The sequence below is a fragment of the Mus musculus genome, chromosome 4 (assembly GCF_000001635.26).
Source record: "Mus musculus strain C57BL/6J chromosome 4, GRCm38.p6 C57BL/6J".
Lineage (NCBI taxonomy): Eukaryota > Metazoa > Chordata > Mammalia > Rodentia > Muridae > Mus > Mus musculus.
In genome coordinates, this window is record NC_000070.6 from 141,503,331 (window position 1) to 141,522,686 (window position 19,356).

The 19,356-nt window shown below is 46.1% G+C and overlaps 1 protein-coding gene across 6 annotated transcripts in view; it reads right to left on the reverse strand.

The window, feature by feature from the left end:
* The window catches only part of Spen (spen family transcription repressor), a 70,760-nt gene that overhangs the window by 35,446 nt on the left and 15,958 nt on the right, over positions 1–19,356 (reverse strand). For all 6 annotated transcript variants that reach the window (XM_006539073.4, XM_006539069.3, NM_001347235.1 and 3 more), the window contains exons 2-3: positions 18,742–19,062; positions 13,506–13,988 (exon numbers count right to left, since the gene is read on the reverse strand). In XM_006539073.4, the coding sequence (XP_006539136.1) occupies positions 13,506–13,988; positions 18,742–19,062 (804 nt within the window). The remainder of the gene's footprint in view (positions 1–13,505; positions 13,989–18,741; positions 19,063–19,356) is intronic.

The window sequence follows — 19,356 nt, forward strand, 5'->3', positions numbered from 1 at the left end:
CGTGAAGTAAGTACCACCAACTAAAATGCTTAGGAACGCCTGGACCAAGGCAGCCCACAGATCAAACAGAATGCTGGAAGGGTTTGGGGAGGTGTGTTTTGTTTTGTTTTGCACCAAGGTCTGTCTTAGCTATTTTTCTATCGCTATGATGAAACATCATGACCAAGGCAGCTTATGAAAGGAAGCATTTAATTAGGGCTTGCTTATTTACGGCTTCAGAGGGTGAGTGAGTCCAAGAACATGGTGGGAAGCATGGCAGCAGGCAAGCATGCATGGCACTGCAGCAGTAGCTGCGAGCTCACATCCTCATCCTCAGAGAGGACAGGGCTAGGTCTGCTGTGGGTTCTTGAAACCTCAAGGTCCACCCCGAGTGGGCCACCTTCTCCAACAAGGTCACACCTCCTAATCCTTCCCAAACTATTCCACCAACTGGGGACTAAGCATTCAAGTACATGAGCCTACTTGGGACCATTCTCATTCAGACCAATGAGTCTTACTATGTAATACTGGCCGGCCTCGAACTCATAGAAATCCATCCACCTGCCTCTGCCTCTTTGGTGCTGTTTACCATGAACCACCTTTTCTAAAAAACAAACAAACAAGAAACTCCGGATGTCGCTCTGCAGCTCAGGCTTGAGTGAGAGCCTCCTTCCTTAGGCCCTTGAGTACAACAACCCAGGTGCCAGCCACTATACCCAGCAAAAACGTAGGCTATTTCATTTCAAACGAAATCCCAACTGGGTACACCTGAGGCAGCCTGTGTCAATGCCTAAGCCAATATACTTTGAGGTTTTGTCCTTCCCAAATGTAACTTTACGCTAACTCTCCGTCCTGTCCAGGACACGAGAGAAGCCCGCTCGTGCCTACTTCGGAACATTCTTTGGAAGTCTCCCCGGGCCCAAGAGGTCTGAAAGGCACTCAGCTACCCAGAGGCAGCTTAGCTTTACAACTTGGGGACACTGGCTTATTATTGAAAAACCTCGGCCTAAAGCTGTTCCCTCTAAATGCGGCCATTTCTTTAGAATTTTCACCAAAGACACAAAGCCATAATGCACAATGGCTGTGGCACTGTGACAGGGCACATTCAAAAGCAGCTGTCCCTGCGAGAATCAAGAGGATCCCAGGAGGCCTGGGGTTTCATGTAGGAATGGTCACCTGCAGCAGCCCAGCCCACGACACTGCAGTCACAGATGCACAGTAGGAACCTCTCTGAAGACCTTAGTGGGCACTTTAAAACCCTTCACACTACCCTTCCTTTCCCCATCAGCAGTGAGTGTAGCCAGCTGTGGTGGCCCAGAGTGAGGCAGGAGCCTGGAGAGGTGCCCAGTGGTTAACAGCCCTACCTTGAGGACCACAGTTCATACCTCAGGACTGATGTAAGGCAGCAATCATGCAAACAACCCTAAACACTAACTCCTGTTCCAGGAGTCTGAAGGCCTCTTCTAGCCTCTAAGCAGACATGAATACACGCTCACGCATGCACCCACAAATTCAGGCAGGCCTAAGATATGCAGTGAGATTCTGTCAGGGAATGGGGGCGCCTATACTGATTGGTAGTAGACTCCTGCTCAGGGGGGATTAAATCTTAGCTCCCATCTCCATCATTTAAAAAAATAAAAAAAAAAAAAAAAAGGAGGGGCTGGCGAGATGGCTCAGTGGTTAAGAGCGCCGACTGCTCTTCCGAAGGTCACGAGTTCAAATCCCAGCAACCACATGGTGGCTCACAACCATCTGTAACGAAATCTGATGCCCTCTTCTGGAGTGTCTGAAGACAGCTACAGTGTACTTACATATAATAAATAAATCTAAAAAAAAAAAAAAAGATGATTTAAAAAAAAAGGGGGGGGGCTGGAGAGATGGCTCAGTGGTTAGGAGCACTGACTGCTCTTCTGAAGGTCCTGAGTTCAAATCCCAGCAACCACATGGTGGCTTACAACCATCCGTAATGACATCTGATGCCCTCTTCTGGTGTGTCTGAAGACAGCTACAGTGTACTTACATAAAATAATAAATAAATATTTAAAAAAAAAAAAAAAGGAAAAATTGGGCTGGAGAGATGGCTCAGTGGTTAAGAACACTGACTGCTCTTCCAGAGGTCCTGAGTTCAAGTCCCAGCACCCACAACCATCTGTAATAGGATCTGATGCCCTCTTCTGGAGTGTCTGAAGGCAGATACAATATACTTGTATATATTAAATAAAAATAATATTTTAAAAAAGAGAGAGAGAAGTTAAAGCCAGTGAGAGGGCTCAGAGGTAAAGAGCCTAGACTGCTTTTCAATAGGACCCGGGTTCAAGACCCATCATGGCAGCTCTCAAGTGTAACTCCAAGATCTGACACCCTCACACACAGACATGCATGCAAGCAAAACACTAATTCACACAAAGTAAAAATAAATTATTTTTTAAAAGAGAGAAAAAATGGCAAGGAGTTACTAAATAAAAAGCCCAGAGCCAGGGCTCTCACTCCTATAGGCCGACGCTCAGGAGTGAGGATGCTGTCATAAGTCCTCAGAATTTCTAGAACCTCCAGAAAGTGGAAGCCAGCCCGGGCTACTTGAGAAACTTGTATAAAAACAGAACAAAGGAGACAGGGCAGCACCTTTAATCCCAGCACCTGGAGGGAGAGAAAGGTGCGCCTCTGAGTTCGAAGGTCAGCCTGGTCTACATAGTAAATTCCAAAGCAGCCAGGGCTACACAGTGAGACCCTGCTTCGAAAACAAACAAACATTTCATCAAAGTTAAAATCCACACTCCAGAGCCGGGCGTGGTGGCGCACGCCTTTAGTCCCAGCACTTGGGAGGCAGAGGCAGGCGGATTTCTGAGTTCGAGGCCAGCCTGGTCTACAGAGTGAGTTCCAGGACAGCCAGGGCTATACAGAGAAACCCTGTCTAGGAAAACCAAAAAAAAAAAAAAAAAAAAATCCACACTCCATCAAGCACAGATTTACCATAACCTGTTTCAATTACTTTCAACCTAACCAAAACCAACCCTGGCACAGTCCAAGGGAAAGAACAGAAAGCCTGGCAAGGCTAAAAGCAGCTCCAGGGAGCTCTGGTCACCTGCTCGATGGAAAAGGCAGAGACAGGAGGACGGTGGACTACAGCAGAGGCGGAGGACAAGAGGACTTATGACAGCAGCCGGCCAGCGGCCCCGCCTCTGGGCTTGGTGGACACCGCCCCCAAGAGCACACCCATGCTACCAGGCTGGACAGTCCCAGCAGCAGTTTCTGCCCACTGCACCCAGCAACGCCACAAACAAGGCAAAGGCTGGCAAAACAAGGAAGCTTTCAGGAGGTGGCAAACAGCCAACTCAAACCGGATAATTCCAGTTCAGGCTGGTTCAAGATACAAACACAGTTCCTAGCTTCTCAAACAAAACTCAGCCACGGGCTCCAGGTTCTTTTCTCCAGGGGCAGAGCAAACCCCAGTAAGCTCAGCATCTAAGCCCCAAACTGAAGACCTATTCTTCTGGCCAGAAAACCACCAAAAGACAGACAGACAGACAGACAGACAGACAGACAGTCAGACAGATGCACACACACATACACAAACACTTCTTTTAAGCGTTACTAAAATTCTAGATTTGACATCGTTTCTGGGAAACCAGCTAGGAATGCACCTGCCCCTGGCTCATCGAAGTTGGAACTGGGCTCCCATCTTTCCTGCCTTAACTCACACCACTCCCAGCCCAGCCATGCCCCACAGCCTTAAGACACAAGGTTGTGTGGCAAGCAAGGCCTGCAGTGGCCAAAACAGAACATCTGCTAAAGAAGGCCACACAGTGACCCCTGCAGGTTGCCATGGATGGGAAGGGAAAACCTGCAGTCCGTCCGTCCATCCTCACCAGAATACTCTACTAAACACACTCCACCTTTCAACAGCCCTACACTGCATGAAGCGGAGCATGCACGAACACTCTGGGCGTGGGGGCGGGAGGTGAGGAGTTGCTGTCCCTCGGGTCTGGCCACTGACTACCAGTTCTGAAGATAACTTCCAGGAAAATCTGGATACCATACTTCAAGGAAGCAGAAACCCTAGTGGATAATACCATTATCTGACTTCTACTGGATTCCACCATGAACAGTAGGGAATTACAAACTAGAAACATCACCTAATGGCTAGAAAGGCCCACAGTCATGATTATAGTTTTTGCTCAGCACATTTTCTTTGATGCTGTTTTCTGAACCCTGGAGAGGCTCAAGTAATTCATGTAAGGCAACGCAGCCCCTCACCTGGGCTTACATAAGAGGCATCCCTCTTAAGAGTACATACAGCTAGAGGGTGGAGCTTAGTGGAGAGCAGGACAAAGGGCCTAGATCCCATACCCAATAGCCCCTCCTCAAAACAAAACAACCCTCTATCTTTAATTTTTGACATTGGCTGCTTTAAGTAAAAAAGAAATTCTCTAAACCTTTACTTGAAATCTTCCTAAGGGCCCCAAAATATATATATATTTCATTTGTTAGTCCAAAAAAAGCAATATAAACCTAATTGCTGACTATCACAAATTCTCATGTGTGTACTTCTTTTTTTCTCCATAACACTCAAATGGAAAAAATACCGTTTCAATTGAAGCAATTCATCTTACGCTGACTTATTCCTTTATTCAGGACACAGGGTCTCACTATGTAGAACAGGCGAGCCTGCCTCTGCCCCCCCACCCCCCCCACCGTGGGTTGGGACTAAAGGTATGTGTCACCACACTCAGCAAGAAACTCTTACATGCCAGGTGTGGTGGCGCACGCCTTTAATCCCAGCACTCGGGAGGCAGCAGAGGCAGACAGATTTCTGAGTTCGAGGCCAGGCTGGTCTACAAAGTGAGTTCCAGGACAGCCAGGGCTATACAGAGAGACCCTGTCTCAAAAAACCAAAAACAAACAAACAAACAAACAAAAAAAAACCACCAAAAAAAAAAAACAAAAAACAAAAAACAAAAAAACCCAAAAACTCTTACTTGGTTACTTGGGACTGGAGAGATGGCTCAGTGGTTAAGAGCACTGACTGCTCTTCCAAAGGTCCTGAGTTCAATTCCCAGCAACCACATGGTGGCTCACAACCATCTGTTGAAGAGGGATCTGATGCCCTCTTCTGGTGTGCATGAAAACAGCTATATAAAAAAGAAATTCTTAATATACTTATGAAGCTGCTCCCACATGCGGGACTTTCTAGTAAATGATATATTATCATAGCAAGCATGACCAGGTAATAAAATAAACACTCATATACACTATAATGGCTATCTTATGAAAATGTCGTAACAAAAGCATTACCTAACTTTAGAAAGATCTTACCAAGCCCACCATGGTGGCACGCACCTAATATCCTCACACACACGAGCGGGGCACTGCCAAGAGCCTCTCTCCAAAAAACTGATCAAGGGTTGGAGAGACATTGGACTTGAGAGCGTTAGTTTCCATCCCTAGAACCAGACAGACCTACGGATGTATCTGTATTCCATAAGAAAGCCGTAACTTAAGGCCAGCTAGCCTGGCAGGAGCAGTGGGGAACAAGAGACCATGCCTCAAACAAGATGGAAGGCGCGGAAGGGCAGACATGTTCACTGTGGCAGGAGTGTACTCTACACACGCAAAGCAAACTCGTTCTCCTAATGAACCCCTAGAAAAGCACACAAGCAAAGGGGTCAAGTGCCCGCCAACCCCAGGGCTCCCTCACACATTCCTTCAAACCCTACAAGTGTCAGCAAATTTGGAGGTGTTTCTATTTGAGCTGGAGATAAAGCCATCTCTGACAACTTAAATCGGTGAACTGGTAGGGTTAAAACTTCTACTACAAAGCTGGCTGCGATCTGTACAGGACACGCAGATATTCACAAAACCATGTGCAGACTTCGTTCTCACAGGTAAGTAAGAGATTATACACCAGGGTCGTTTTGTCTTTTTTGTTTTGTTTTGTTTTGTTTTGTTTTTTGAGACAAGCTTTTTCTGTATAGCTCTAGCTGTTCTGGAACTTGCTGTGTAGACCAGGCTGACCTCAAACTCAGAGATCCACTGCCTCTGTGTCCTGAGTGCTGGGAGTAAAACCATGTGCCACCACGACTGGCTTCTGTTGGTTTTTAAGACAGGATCTCACTATATAGGCCAGGATGGCCTTGTACTTAAGTTGCCTCAAACTCCAAAGTACTAGGATTACATTATGCTGACAGTTTTTAAATTAAAAGTATCTTTTTCATCACCTTTTCATGCCTAGTGTCAACCATTCAGGGGCCCTAAGTGTATCTCGGTGATAAAGCAAGATCTTCATCAGCCCCCAACAGTGGGGACAGGGGTGTTGAGAATTTAAAATGTATTCAATATTTTAATTATATTTTTAAACTTTTTACCCCAAATTCAGGTAAAATAAAGTTTCAAACTGTCCAGCATTAGGGAAGCTCAGCAGTACCACAGACAACTTTATGTTTCATTTCAGACAGGGTCCCGTGTATCCTTAGGCTGACCCAAGTGTGCCACGTAAACAGAGGAAGGCCTTGAAAACCTGATCACCCCCCACAAGTCCTGGGATTACAGCATCATTCAAGACCATGCCCATTCATAGACAACTTCTAATATAATTTGCTCAACATTTTTATTTAAAATAAATATATCTATAAATATCTCTAGGGAAAAAAAAAAAAACTTTAAAAAAATTTCCAGGACAGCAAAATGACTAATGTGGTTAAAAGAAAGTTGGCTCCGAAGCTGACAAGCTCAATGGGAGGAGGAATACAATCCATGCCCTGCCAGTGTCCTCTGGACTCCACACAAACCGTGCCCTACAAACACCACTCCCATATACACACTAACAAGTGGTTTTTAAAAGTTCACAATCACGGGAACTCTAGCTCCATGGAATCTGAGGTTCTTTCTGGCATCCTCAAGCCATGCACATACGTGTGCTCACGCACACAAACACAAAAGTAAAGGTAACCTTTTAAATTTTACATTTTTAGCCAGGTGCGGTGGCACATGCCTTGAATCTCGGCACTCAAGAGGGACAGACAATCTTTCTGCGTTTGAGCCCAGCCTGACCTACAGAGTAAAACTCTGTATCAATTTAAAAACAACCAAAACATTTTTTTCTTCATTTTCCTATCAAGAAAAAGTAGAAGAGCAAGTTGCTCACCAGGGTGGGGTGCTGGGGACCCAGCCCCGGCTTTACACGTGTCTGATAGACAAACACTCTCCTAATGATCCAGCCCAGACTTAAGGTCCTGGCGACTCAGTTCCCCACAGGCTTGATCTGCTGGTCTGTCCTTCTAGTACCACACTAAGCAAGTGAAGCCGCCAAAAGCTGTCTACGAAGACTCGGGTGTGGATCTAGGGAAAGACACACCCAAACCACGTGGTCCATTTTGAGGATTTCAACTCTCAGTCACGTTACATACTAAACGTTCTGGTTTCAAACACTCAAGAAACTGAATGCATTTCAAAGTGTTCTGCGGGAAGCCCTGCAGCGAGGCTGGTCTCCGAGTGATGGCATTCACTCCGCCTGCTTTACCCCATGAAGTAGTTATGGCCAAGTCACAGGCACATGAACAGACAGACAGACAGAGTGCTCTGGACCCGGCAGTGGGGCTGCAGGCCTTTAATTCCAGCATGTGGAAGGTTAGAGGCAGGTGGATCTCAGCCTTTGGGGCCAGCTTGGTCTTCAGAGAGTTCCAGGATAGTGAGGACCACACAGAGAAACCTTAAAAACTATGAATGGATGGATGGATGGATGGGTGGGTGGGTGGATGTGTGGATGGATGGGTGGGTGGATGACAGTGTTCTGTTGAGGCCTCACAGAGTGGCTCAGTGGAGAAAGGCACTGCTGCCCAAGCCTGGCCACCAGAGTTCAACCCTGGCACGCACATAAAGGGAGAAGAGAACCAACTCCATAATGTTGTCCTCTGACCTCAACAAGCACAGCACAGCCTGCACACACCCACATGCACACGCGCACCCATGCACACTCGCACCCATGCACACTCGGCAAATTTAAAACCTCAGTGTTCTGCTAAAGGAACAGTGAGTGACACACTGGATTGCAGCTACAACAAAGACGCTTCCAGAAGCACATGGCAGCGCATTCTGAGCTCAGACAAGGGGCCTGCTTCTTTCTTACCAGCCAACTGCTAGAAAAAGGGGTGAGAGCAATTCTCGGAAAGGCTGCAGAGCCACTGACCCTGGGCGGGCTCACCCAGGTGGGCTGCTACAAGTCTTGCCAGCAGCAGTCACTCACGGTGGTCAAAGGTTGGTCTCCCAGTCAGCCAAACTGACAGGAGGGAAACTCTTTATGACAGACAACTTATGCTGTAAACTATACAAAACCATTTCAAACGTCTTTAAATAGCTTTTGTGACTATTACATTTAAAAATTATCTAGGAGAGGGAAGGGGGCTTGTTTTAGTGCTTCTGTCTGGGGCTTTCGTTTTGCGTTTTTGGAAGGTGTGTTTGAAACAGGGTCTCAACTATGTACTTTGCTGGCATGGAACTCACTCTGCAAATGAAGCTGGCCTCGAACTCACACAGATCTGCCCGCTTCCACCTCCCTAGTGCTTGGATTAAAAGGACGCGCGTCTTCGGTTTGTTTTACAGCAGGTTATACGTCCCAAACTGACCCCAAAACTCACTCTGTAGCTGAGAACGCCCTTGAGCTTCTGATCCTCCTGTTTCAATGATAAGTGTATTTACCACGCCTGACTTAAAAGAGCTATTTCTTCTCAAAAAGAAGTTTAGCTGTATAAATTTGTTAACATTTCAAAATATTACTTTTATGTTCTTTAATTAGAGGGAAAAAAAAAACATCCTATAAAGGAACACAGGGGCTGAGCGTGGTAGCGCACGCCTTTAATCCCAGCACTCAGGAGGCAGAGGTAGGCGATTTCTGAGTTTGAGGCCAGCTTGGTCTACAGAGTGAGTTCCAGGACAGCCAGGGCGATAGAGAGGAACCCTGTGTCCAAAAAAAAAAAAAAAAAAAAAGGAACACAGGGCTAAGAGACCATTCTCAGTACAAGACGACCTAACTTCCTTTATGACCACATGACCAAAGGTCCCATCCATCACTCTCCACTGCTTCTGCTTCCTCCTGCCTGGTAACTAAGACCCCCATCTAAGCTTTCCAGCTGGTTCTGAGCTGTCTCTGAGAAAAGCACAGAGCCCATGGTGCTGCTCTCAGTGGAGAGCCCTGGACTGCCAGGCCATCGCTGGCTTGATCTCTTCCATGAGTTGTCACCCTGGCTCTCAGCACACTGTTGCCCACCCATCCCCAGGCAGGCACCCTCTGGCACAGCCAGCTTTCCTTCTCCAAGGACCTAACTAGCCACTGCAATCCTGTTCTGAGCTTACAGGTTTTGATGGGGCTGGTTTGGCTGGCTGGTTGGTTTTACAGCAGAGCAGGGTGGTAAAGAATTGTGGGTTTGTGGGTCTTTTTGTTGTTGGTGGTGGTGGTTTGTGGGTCTTGTTGTTGTTGTTGCTGCTGCTGCTGCTGTGTGTTGCAGAACAAACCTTATGCATGTTAGGCAAGCACTCTATCATGTGAGCAAGCCCAACAGTTGCTTTCTCAAAGTACACATCCCATGAGCTACCTCTCCTCTAAGCCCTTATGTGTGCATCTCTGCATAAAGAACCAAGCCCTGGGGTGGGGGCTGGAGAGGTGGCTCCGTGACTAACAGCACTTGCTGCTTTCTTTAAAATTGCATGTATATGAGTCCACTGTAGCTGGACAAATGCTCTTGAGCCTTCAAGTGGTTGTTGGGATTTGAATTTTTGGGACCTCTGCTCACTCCGACCCTAAGATTTATTTATTATGATACATAAGTACACTATAGCTGTCTTCAGACGTGCCAGAAGAGGGCATCAGATCTCATTATGGGTGGTTGTGAGCCACCGTGTGGTTGCTGGGATTTGAACTCAGGATCTTCAGATGAGCAGTCAGTGCTCTTACCCACTGAGCCATCTTGCCAGCCCCCACTTGCTGCTCTTGCAGAGGACCTGACTTCCGTTCTGAGCACCCACACAGTGACTTATACTGCCCATAACTCCGGTTCCAGGATACACAACGCTATCTTCTGATCTCTGTAGAAACTGGGCATACATCACACACACACACATATATACATATACATATACATATACATATACATATACATATACATATACATATACATATATATATGCTGGCAAAACACTAATACACATAAAAAAAGTAAACCTAAAAAAATTATATTTTAAAGAATAAAATCCTAAACTATTAGCATGTTTACCCAGGCATGGTAGCACACACCTTTAATGCCAACACTCAGGTTACAGAGGCTGGTGACTGAATTTGAGGCCAGCCTGGTCTCCACAGTGAGGTTTCAGGTCAGTCAGCGCTACAAAGAAAAACCTTGTCACACACAAAAATTATCTAAATTATCTGCTGGTCTCAAAACATTCAGATCATTGCTTTGCTCACAAAAGTGCTAAATTCAAACGCCTCTCCTCATGTTCTCCAGACTCCAGCCTGACCAACGCCCTCTCCTAGCTCTCGAGGTTCTCCCATCATTCCAGACATGGATACCGAGCACTTATCACAAAGCAGCTGTCACACTGCTAATAATAGAAAGAAATCAATAAGCTAATATGCTAGGCTCAGGTAATGAACTAAAAGCAAAATATGGCTGAAATATTATACCAGGCCCAGCTGAAATAAACCAGGTCCAGCTGAAATATACCAGGTCCAGAAAATACCGCTGCTGGGAAGGGAATTGTGACCACAGTCAATCTTATGTTCCCTCTGTGTGTACACGCGCACACACGCGTATAGTTAAAGTATGTACATATTTGTAAATACACACACACATTTCCTTATTACTATACATGAAAGGAAACCAGTAGGCCAAGAAATGTATTAGAATCTCTTCAAAGGGGTTAAATAAACAAGCTGAAGACCGGACTCAGTTGGCAGCCGGCCTGCCTTGCACGCACAGAGTCCAGGCTCAACCTGAAGAACCACACAAACCAGGCATGGCACCACACACTTATAATGTCAACATCCCCACCCCATGGAGTGCTGTCCTCTGGTAGCAGGCTCCAATCCCCGCCTCCCTGTTATCGTGCGCCTTACCAGAACAAATCAGAGCCGTGCAAAGAGCAAAGAACACAAAAGTTCTCCATTTCAAACACAAAACACCGTGAGTCAGCTGGTCAGAAGTGACCTTCTGACCCTCCTGCTCCCGTCCCGTCAACAGGATATCGTGGACAAGGTCACCTGACACAGTTACCTCGGCATCTCCCTGCTCACCCACTTTCTCCCTGAGACTTGGTCCCTGGGTCCTTTCCAGGTACACCCTGCCCTCCTCCATGTTCAGACTGTCAGAACACAGATCTGAGAATCTATGTGCAAAGATCAGCTCCTCGAGCATCTCAGATCACACGTGCATTTACGCTTTGCTTCTCGGCCAGACTGGGTCCATTGCCTTCAGTATAAGTTAGCACAGGGCCTGACTTTATGGACTTTCCTGATAACAACATCAACATCCACACCACACACACACTTCCAGTCGAGCTCTGATCCCTGAAATGCTAAGGGGTTCCTTTAATGGCCAAGTTCTAGAGAAATGAGAAAAGGAGAAAGTGAAACAAAGCAAGATTTTATAATCTGTTCATAGGATTCAAATGAACTTCACCCATTCTTCATCCAGCTAACATGCCAGTCCGACTTCTTCGGCTTCCTAAATTAAGTACCAACTCATTACATGGCAATTTCCTAATAGTGAGAGCATAGGTAAATTAAGAAGATGAAGCTAGGGGCTGGAGAGATGGCTCAGTGGGTAAGAGCACTGACTGCTCTTCCAGAGGACCTAAGTTCAATTCCCAGCAACCACACGGTGGCTCAAAACCATCAGTAATGGGATCCGATGCCCTCTTCTGTATTGCAGGCATAAATGCAAATAGAGTACTCAGAGAGATAAATAAATGAATACTTAAAAAAATAGATGAGGCCAGGCAGTGGTGGCACACACCTTTACTCCCAGCACTTGGGAGGCAGAGGCAGGCGGATTTCTGAGTTTGAGACCAGCCTGGTCTACAGAGTTGAGTTCTAGGACAGGAGGGCTACACAAAGAAGCCCTGTCTCGAAAAACCAAAACCAAAAAAAAAAAAATGAGGCTACAAGTCTCCATTTGACTAGTCTGAATTCGGCAGTTTAGGAAACCTAAGAGTTATTGAATTGCATGGCCATTTGCTTCTCTTAGATGTAAGCACATGATACTGAAAGAAAATTCTGGACTTTTTAATCAGGTCAAAGAAGCTGTGTGTTCTAGGTTTATAATACATGCCACTCAAATTTAAACACAGGGCCCCTTGTTTAACAGTCTGAATAACGACAGAGAGAAGAAACGCATGAAGCCTGCCAGCGGCCATGAAGCAAGTGGTGGCTGCCGACGAGGCGGGGCTTATACTCTGACACCGCAGTAAGCAACATCACTTTACTATTCACAATAAATAAGAGTATTTGTCGTCGAGCGTGGTGGCCCACGCCTTTAATCCCAGCACTCGGGAGGCAGAGGCAGGCGGATTTCTGAGTTCGAGGCCAGCCTGGTCTACAAAGTGAGTTCCAGGACAGCCAGGGTTACACAGAGAGACCCTGTCTTGAAAAAAAGAAAAAAGAAAAAAAAAAGAGTATTTGTCTTCTGGGAATCTGAGGTTCTTCAGCTATGAGGAGTGGCAGACTGGAATAGGGTCTTTCTGTGCAGGCCTGTTGTGGGGGTGTTATAGGCGCAGGCTGCCATACCTACCTCTTCAGTAAGGTTCGCATAAGCAATGAGAAAGCAGAGGCCCAGACGTCACAGGAAGACTATCTAGTGCCACCTAAGGATTGTACCAGCTACTGAACTCTACTTTCAAAACATAAAGTTTTGGAACAGTTTGGCTTACAGCCTAAGCCTACGTCTCCTTGTTAACTACCTTCAATTTATTATTGTTATCTCTAACAGAAAACCCCTTCAGATCCAAAAGAGCCCAACAACTGAGTCTCCGCAGCCTTGAAGGACAATGCCGTAACTCTGGGGGAAGAATGCACTTCTACAATTGATAAAGCACACTGTGGTGTTAAAATATGCTTAAAGTTGATTGACTTGCTGATAATAAACAATGGATTCCACCAACACAGTTAACCAAACAGCTTTCAGAAACATCTGGCCCCATGGAGAAGCTGACTCCACACACTTAAGAAGTTAAACTGAAACTCCAGAGATCCAGGCTCACGCCTCTGTCTCACCAGACTTCCATCCCTAGTTCTCTTCCTTTCCAGCAACTGAATTTCAACAACAGCTCTGACAGACCATCACTTAGACTCTGGTTAACTGCATGTCACTCATTAAACACAAAAATCCAAGATTACTTTCTTTAAACATGAAGTTAGTATTTATTTAAACATGAAGTTATTATTACATAAACATGAAGTATTATGGCCATTACCACCGACCACTGAGTGAGAACACGTGGACAGCTCACTCACCCGCGCCGATGAGCAGCTGAGAACTTACCTGTCAGTGTTGCTGCTGCTGCTGCTGCTGCTGCTGATGGAGTCACTACTGGAGGATCGACTCCTGGAGCCGCTGCCGCTGGGGGACCTGGTGGGTCTGGACGCTTGGCTAGCCAGCCTCTGCGGGGACTGGTTTCTAGACTGGGACGAATGTGGTGAGCGACTCCTGCTGTGTTGGTAACTGCGCTCTGGCCTTCTGCCTCGTACCTCCCGGGTAATGTCGTCCCTGTAGATATCCCTGTGTACCACACTGGGCAGTGTAAACTGCTCCCGGGCCCTAGGTTCGTATCGGGGGTCATGAGCATCAAAGCGGTTTGGACTTCGACTCCGAGAAGTGTAATAGAGCCCGTGTTGTAAAGTCCGCTCTCGAGGGTCTCTATAGTAATCCTGATCGTAATGTCTTGTCCGATCAAATGCTCCTGTCCCCCGTTCATGGTGTCCATAGGCACTATGTTCATAAGCACGCTCCCTGTTATCTGAAGCCCTGCATTTAGGAGGGGAAAATATTTAATCAGAAAGGAGCACGCAAAACTGAATGCAAGTCATGCAAACATTCACGTCAGAGCTGCCTTTACGCCTCGCCTCTTTCTGAGCAGCACAAACCTCGGTGTAAGCAAACACTCACATGCCAGGCGTCTCACCTGACTCCAGACGGCACGAACGTGCACACTTACTTTCTCTATATAATGGGCCTTTCTGGGTGGTAATCCCTTTATTGGGGGTTTTCCAACTTGTATCAAAAGGTGTGTATTGTGTGATTGCGTGTGTGTGTGTGTGTGTGTGTGTGTGTGGTAACATCAACCTTTCTTCTGTTTTTGTTGTTTGCCTTTTTAAAAGTCTCCTATAGCTTAAGCTAACCTCCAACTCCCTATCCAGCTAAGGATAACCTTAAACTTCCGGTCTTAAGCATCAGGATTGCAGGCAAGTGCACAATGCACAACGCACAATGCCTGGCTCGCACCCTGATTTTAATGTGAAAGTCCCTTGTTCTATCTGTTTAGCTGAGGTTTATTTTTAGACAGGGTCTTACTATGTAACCCTGACTGACCTAGATCTATGTAAACAAGGTTGGCCTGGAACTCAAGAGGTCGGCCTGCCTCTGCCTCCAAGTACTGGGATTAAAAGAGTTCACCCACCAGGTTACACCACCTTAATGTTAAAGGGTTTTTGCAGTTTCATCTGAGTAAAACATACTATACTTTTAATTCTTTGCAGGTGACCTTGGAACATAACTGCACACTTCACTGAGAAGACACTGGAGCCTGTGACAGCCCACCTCTGCAGTGGAAAGATTACCAAACGAACAATCAGATGCAATTATTTTCCTACTCCTGAACCTTCCTTCCCTTGGAGACAGACAGGGTCCTGCTGTGTAGCCCAGGACAGACCTGACTTCCAACCCATCTGCTTCAGTCTCCCTAGGAACTGGAACTACAAGGCATGAGCCACTGTCGGGCCTCTCCTCCGGTTTTTATGCTTGGGTATTCTAAATAAATAAATCACTAAGCTACATAAACTGCCCAAATAATTATATTTTAAAGTGAAAAGGAATCTAAGGAACAATTAGGATATCAAAATCCTGGGGTGTTGCTTAGCAGAGTCTACACAATGTTAGCTAAGAATGAAAGATGTTTTACCTCCTTGTGCTGCCAACCACCATTACATCATTTTAAAATACCTATTCCATGGTTCATTTTCTTAACGTGCGTGCTCAGTGAGTGGAGGACTCACGCAGTGACTCAGATCTTGGCTCTGACAGCACTCAAGGTGCCTGAGATGAGACCAGCAATGCTGGTAATTGTGAACCACTCTGAGCAGCTATTAGCAATCAACTAACTTAACATCACTGGTTTTGTTTTGCAGTGCTGGGACCCAACCCAGAACCCTGCATATGTGGAGGAGGCAAGTGTCCTCCCACTGACTGACATCTTCTGTCCCCTGAACATTCTCAGTTAGGACGTGAATGGTCACCAAATATGCATGCGTGTGTGTGCGTGCTTGTGTGTGTGCGTGTGTGTGCATGCGTGCACGTATGACAGCACATACGAAGTTATGTGGTAATTGAAGGGTGTCGGGCAGGGCAGCCTGTACTCTTTTATGAAGGCAGAGATAAGTGAGTCTCAGGGTGAGGCCAGAGTGAGACCCTGCCTCCAAAAAAAAGAAAAGGAAAAGGAAAAAAAGGAAGGTCCCTACTCTTTTAAGAAACTCTAAGTTGTCTACTCTGCAGGGCACAGACAGACCACTGGAACGTCTCTGCAATCTCAACCTCTATCAATAATATTCTATCAAAGAAATAAAGAATTGGCTGGGCAGTGGTGGTGCACACCTTTAATCCCAGCACTCGGGAGGCGGCAGAGGCAGGCAGATTTCTGAGTTTGAGGCCAGCCTGGTCTACAAAGTGAGTTCCAGGACAGCCAGGGCTACACAGAGAAACCCTGTCTCGAAAAACCAGAAAAAAAAAAAAAAGAAAGAAAGAGAGAGAGAGAGAGAGAGAGAGAGAGAGAGAGAGAGAGAGAAAGAAAGAAAGAAAGAAAGAAAGAAAGAAAGAAAGAAAGAAAGAAAGAAAGAAAGAAAGAAAGAAAGAAAGAATTGGGGCTGGTGAGATGGCTCAGCAGTTAAGAGCACTGACTGCTCTTCCAAAGGTCCTGAGTTCAATTCCCAGCAACCACATGGTGGCTCACAACCATCTGCAATGGGGTCCGATGCCCTCTTCTGGTGTGTCTGAAGACAGCTGCAGTGTACTCACATATAATTAATAAATAAATAAATAAAAATTTTTTAAAAAGAAAAAGAAATAAAGAATCATGAAAGATAAAGAATTACAATCTCTCCAACAAGGCTAGATTCCAAGTTCTGTGACAGCTAAGATCATCTTCTCAGTCCACCCCTAGGCTTCCAGCATCTGCATCAGAACTCATTTTCATCTTCCAGTTTGCTCAGTACTAACCCTACTACCCCAGGCTGCATGCTGTGCATGCGCGTAAGTACATCTGCGCAGATCCAAGACCACACGGAGGACAAACTCAGTGTCTTCCTTGACCATTTTAAACCTCATTTTTTAATTCACACTTTGTACGATCTGGGATACACTGTATAGATTAGGCTGGCCTCAAACTCAGAGACATTCACCTGCCTCTGCCTCCAGTGCTGGGATTAAAGAGGGCATCGGACCCCGTTGCAGATGGTTGTGAGCCACCATGTGGTTGCTGGGAATTGAACTCAGGACCTTTGGAAGAGTAGTGTAGGTTACCACACCCAACATAAACCTTATTTTTGAAGGTTTCTCACTTAACCTGGAGCCAACCAACTGAGGTAGGCTGACTGGCAAATAAACTCCAGAGGTGCCCTGTCTCCAGCTCCCCAGAAGGGTGCCAGCTGCCAGTCACTGTGCCAGGTATCCACTGGGGACTAGGACCTGAGCTCAGTCTCTGTGGTGGCCTGGAAAGCATCTCAGGGGAATGGGGGGGGGGGGGGGGCACCTCCTCAGACAGTAGCAGTCAGCTACTGTGGCTTCTGCTGCTGCTATCATGGGAAAACTTCTAAGCTGGTAAAGTAAGGTGTGTGTGTGTGTGTGGGTGTGTGGGTGTGTGTGTGTGTGTGTGTGTGTGTGTAATATATTTCCTTCTTAAGTGTATTAAATGACATTATTTTCCTTTTTCATTAACTGTAATTCCAAAATTTGACTACTTCAATGTCTAACAAGAAGGTCCCTTTGATACGTACAAGCAAACGTTTGTTTCTGCACACTCCCAAGTGTTAATTGGTGAAGCCATAATTAATGATACAACAGAAGCAATAAGCAACACTTCTAGGCAGTTACTGCTACAGCTGGTATCTCACAAGTATGTGCAGTTCTTATCCATTAGGGAAGCACAGAGGCAGGCCCGAGAGGAGCAGAGCTGAAATCTAACTGCTAGTCTCGGATTCATCTATTAGTACTAAATGCATCTAGAGTTAGTGGGGAAGAGAAAGTATGACTTGGGTTAGAAGAGGGGCTAATATACACAGGTCAGGACATACCAACCTTTTCCAACTGTGGAAACACGACCTATAATCCCAATTAAATCTAGGGAGAGAATTGTGACCATAACTTCCCCCATTGGCCCCTCTTACGGGGGTAATCCACCTCCTCGGTGGGCAAGGGTGTCAAGTGATATTTAGATGAACCACAAGGAAAAAAATCTTAGTGACCAGACAAAGAATTCCACAGGAAGCAAGGAGTCCCAAACAAACTGTAACTCTTAAACCCCCAGACTTCTTTCTTGAGATAGTAGACAATTATAAATTGATCCACATTCATAAAAAATCTGCATCCCTAAAGAGGAGCCAGGCAGATGGAAACAAGGAAAATTTCTCTATAATTCCAACCAGTGAGGAACAAAGTTGCTGGTAACTGTTCACTTTATAGACATCCAGCCCAGACAATCTGACTGCTGTATCCACAACTGATCGGACCGTCCGAAGCTAAAGTTCCCTCAGCGGGGCGGAAGCGACAGTAATCCTCTTCCCTCGGCTACTGGAGTCTTGAGCTCATAGCATCCCATACATCCCAGCAGTTAGGAACGGCTATATCCAGCATTTAGAAATGTCCATCGCCTCAGTTTCCCCAATTCCATCAAGTGTAATTCCACGGAAAGTGAGTAGATCCAAAATGGGAATCAAGGGTAGCCTGCGTTCCTCCTCACCCACGCACACATTTCCACTCCACGCTGGCGTATTGTTTGTAGCATCCAAGTGAGGGAATCAGTGATCTGCAAGATACTCTGTGACAATCCAATCTGTTTGTAGACTTCACACACTGAAAACCGAGAGGTGCTCATCAGCTTCTACAAGCTTTGTAGGCTCTGATACTCCGGATATATTCCAAATAGCCCGAAGACAAAACCAGCAGCCAAATAGCTCCATCTGGTAGTAAGGATATATCCAAGGAAGGCCTTGATAATATCCAAAGGGAGGACACGTCCTTCTAGAAGCCAGGTAACCCCAAAACTGAAGCTCTACAGGAGCTCTTCCGCCATGTGATCTCCCGGTAGATATCCAAGCTGCTGCAGGAAATATCCTCTACGATTCAGTGAGGTACCAGCCACTGGGATAGAAATAACTTCCGTCTCCAACCCAAAACAGGAAACATTGAGAATGCCCAAAACTTTAAATCCATCTGGGGCCCCTAAATACGAGTTTCTGTTTCTCACCACATCAAATACAAAATACCTGCCTACCGAAACCTTGGAACTTACCCATCGAGTCTCCGCTCATAGCGTCCTTCTCGTGCATGAAGTGATGGTGGGGGACCATAAGCAGGCCCTCCAGCACTTCCTCTGAACCCAGAAACCTCTCTACTACGAGACGCTATGGAAACTGTCTCGTCCAGTCCCCGGGCAGCACTCGGAATAGTTCCTGGCTCATTATAATCCGTGCGGAGGTCTCGGTCTCCCATTTTGTTGACGGAGTTGTGAGCTTTCTGTGCACTTTTGATGTCCACAAAATCCACAAAGGCAGCCACTCCTCCTTCAGACCCCCGCTTGGGGAGAATCTTGACACTTTCCACGCGGCCATATCTGGGAGGGAAAAAGAAGCAGTTATTTATATCGATAATTTTCCAAAGAGTAATTAATAATTTTACAAAATGTTTTCTTTTAAGATAATTTATATTATATATGTATAGAACACAACCTACAAAGCTTTTTGTTGGAGGTATCTGCTTATATGTGCTTACTGTGTGGAGAGGCAGAGAGCCAAGTCAAGTTTCTTGTTCTACCTCCTTGTACCTGAGCTAGGGGATCTCACTGGACTTGATCTGGAGAGATGTGATCCAGCAATGAGATTACAGGGGACTGAACACACTCAGGGAC